The 2,832-nt window shown below is 31.0% G+C and overlaps 1 protein-coding gene across 1 annotated transcript in view; it reads left to right on the forward strand.

Annotated features, from left to right (window-relative positions):
• Positions 1-2,832, forward strand: part of LOC125842849 (uncharacterized) — a 17,082-nt gene that overhangs the window by 13,405 nt on the left and 845 nt on the right. Inside the window, exon 3 of the mRNA XM_049522142.1 lies at positions 1,821-1,952. Coding sequence (XP_049378099.1) covers positions 1,821-1,952 — 132 coding nt within the window. The remainder of the gene's footprint in view (positions 1-1,820; positions 1,953-2,832) is intronic.

The following is a 2,832-nucleotide window of genomic DNA, read 5'->3' on the forward strand; positions in this document are numbered from 1 at the left end:
CCCCCCCCCCCCCCCCCCCCCCCCCCCCCCCCCCCCCCCCCCCCCCCCCCCCACCCGCCATAAAAAAAATTTAAGCTTGTTTTTAAAAAATATTTTCAATTTCAAAAATTATTTTCTACTCTCTAATAAAAATAAAAGATATTTTCTCAAAAATATTTTTCATTCATAAATCAAACACTAAAAAATCTTTTTCGGAAAATATTTTGTACTCATCAACTAAACATGAGAAAATAAATCAAAAATCTACTTGTTTTCCAGAAAAATATTTTTTATAGAAAACATTTTCCTTCCTACCAAACACACCCTTAATCCACATGTAACTAGGGTCAGGACCTCATACCCACTACAATAGTGAACTAATTACCAAAAAAATTGTTCATCAATAAACGAAAGTTTGAATCAATAAGAAGTAGCAGAGTGAAAAAGGAGGGCATAACGGGGGTATTATCCTCTTCTTCTTCTTTTTCACTAAGAAAAAGAAAAAGGACAAAAGTTTTTTAAGATAAAAGATGTATATTCTTATCACAAATCTATACTTTATTATACTATCTTCAAAGCATGAATTTTCTAATTTGAATGTTAATTATTATAATACATTCAATTTAAAATACCCAATTTAGTATATTTTATATATCTTATATTATATTTATTTATTGATTTATTATATATTATATTAAAAGATGACATTTTTTCACATTGACAGATAGTAGTGACTTCTCAGAATGATTGTGACTTTCTTAATGAGTTTTGACTTTTTCAATGAGTTGTGATCAGGGGCGGACCTAGGTGGAGCCTAGGGGTTCACCCGAACCCCCTCGTCAAAAAATTACACTATATATATAATGTCAAATTCTAATTTTATGTGTACATATATTAAAATGAACTCACTTAAAACAAAGGATAGACTTTTCTATTGTTCTTCTTCTTCTTAAAACACCTAAATTAGTATATCTTCTATATTTTATATTATATTTATTTATTTAGATTATTTTATTTTAAAAGGACACACCTTTTTCACATTGAGTGGTTACGATTTTTTCAAAGAGTTGTGACTTTTTCAATGAGTTGTGACATTTTCAAATGGTTGTGACTTTTATGATATATTAAACACAATAAGCACATGTTCATACTACCTTTGTTAATTATAAATGGAGGAATTTCCTCACATTTCTAAACTAAAGGATCTTAAGAGTGACATTTTCATTTTTACATATCACAATTATTTTTAAAATGAGAAAAAGAATTTTAAAAAATTTAGATAAATTTAATTGGAGGTCATAGAGAGGTGTTACATTACCTTATCTATATCTAGCTTTATATTATAAATAGGTATAGATATTTCGGATATTGATTTGACAATTTTAGTAGTCATCATAATAAAGTTCACATCCACTATTCATAGATCTTACACTTTATTATCCATTTATAATTGTTTTCTTAAAACTTTTATTTAGTATTATTGATATTATTTTTTAGAAATAGTATAATACATGATTTGATATTCACGTGCAACACACGTATCTCAAAACTAGTCAAAACAAAAAAAGGGAGATGTAATTCTAACCAGTGTTTTTGGACACACTTGAGTTTTTACTAGATCGAAATTAGGACAATTAAGGGTGTGTTTGGTATGGAGGAAAATGTTTTCTGGAAAATGTTTTCCTATTTTCTTTTGTTTGGTTGCAACAAAATGTTGGGAAAACATTTTCCTAAAGGACTTGTTTTCCTAAAATCAGGGGAAAACGACTTCCGTAACAAATCTGCGGAAATCATTTTCTGGAAAAGAGGTCGACGCGCAACACAAGCGAATTTCACCCTAGCCTACGCCCTTGCCCACCCTCAAACGTAGTGAAGGAGCGCTGTTTCTCCATTATTTCTCCAGCTTGTTCCTCTCCAAATTTAGGGTTTCCATTGTTGTTCTTCTCATTCATATTCCTGTAAGAATTTCGAAGGTATGCTTTCAATAATTCTTCAAAATACTCATCTTTCACTTGCTTTTCTGCTGAAATACTTGCTCATGTGCTTGAATTTGACTTTACTTGGTGAATTTATGGATTGGATTCGATATTTTTTGGTAAATCTATGAATTGTGGCCTTTTGCTTTCGATTATTTCATATTTTTCTGTGATTTGGCCCAAGTATGTTTGGCTGTGTGTGTAATGTTATCTGTTCATTCTTTGATAGTTGAGCCGGAGATATGTAGTTCTGAAATAGGATTTTAGATTCTAGTTTGTGGATTCTAAGGGAAAGTTGAAAAGAGTTATTGGGTAATTTGGAGGAAAGACATTTTAATTCTCTGCTGGTTTTGGTATTGATTTCCTCAAAATTGATCAGCCGTTACTATATGCCTTGGCAGATTTTCTTATTATGTTCTTTTCTTTGTTATATCATAAACGCAATTACATTATACTGGTCGTTGGAACAGATGGATATGACAAACAAAGATGAAGATGATGCAATAGTTGGAGCTGTAGCTACATCTGTTTTAGCTTTCGGAGTTGCAATTAATGTAGCCTATAATAATCAAAGTAGCATTCCTAGAGAACCTTATACGAATAAAGATCAAGAAAGGGAATTTTACATGAATAGTATTTTGAATGGAAGTGATGTTCATTGTATAGGACAGATAAGGATGAGCAAGCATGTGTTTTATGAACTATGCAATGCTCTTAGAAGAAATAATTTGTTGTGTTCAACCAAAAACATGTCTATTCAAGAACAAGTATTAATATTTTTAGAGATCGTTGGTTTTAATGAACGATTTCGCAAGATTGGATCACACTTCTATAGGTCAATCGAATCTATTCATCGATGCTTTCACACGGTACTTCA

This window comes from Solanum stenotomum, chromosome 10, assembly GCF_019186545.1.
Source record: "Solanum stenotomum isolate F172 chromosome 10, ASM1918654v1, whole genome shotgun sequence".
Classification (NCBI taxonomy): domain Eukaryota; kingdom Viridiplantae; phylum Streptophyta; class Magnoliopsida; order Solanales; family Solanaceae; genus Solanum; species Solanum stenotomum.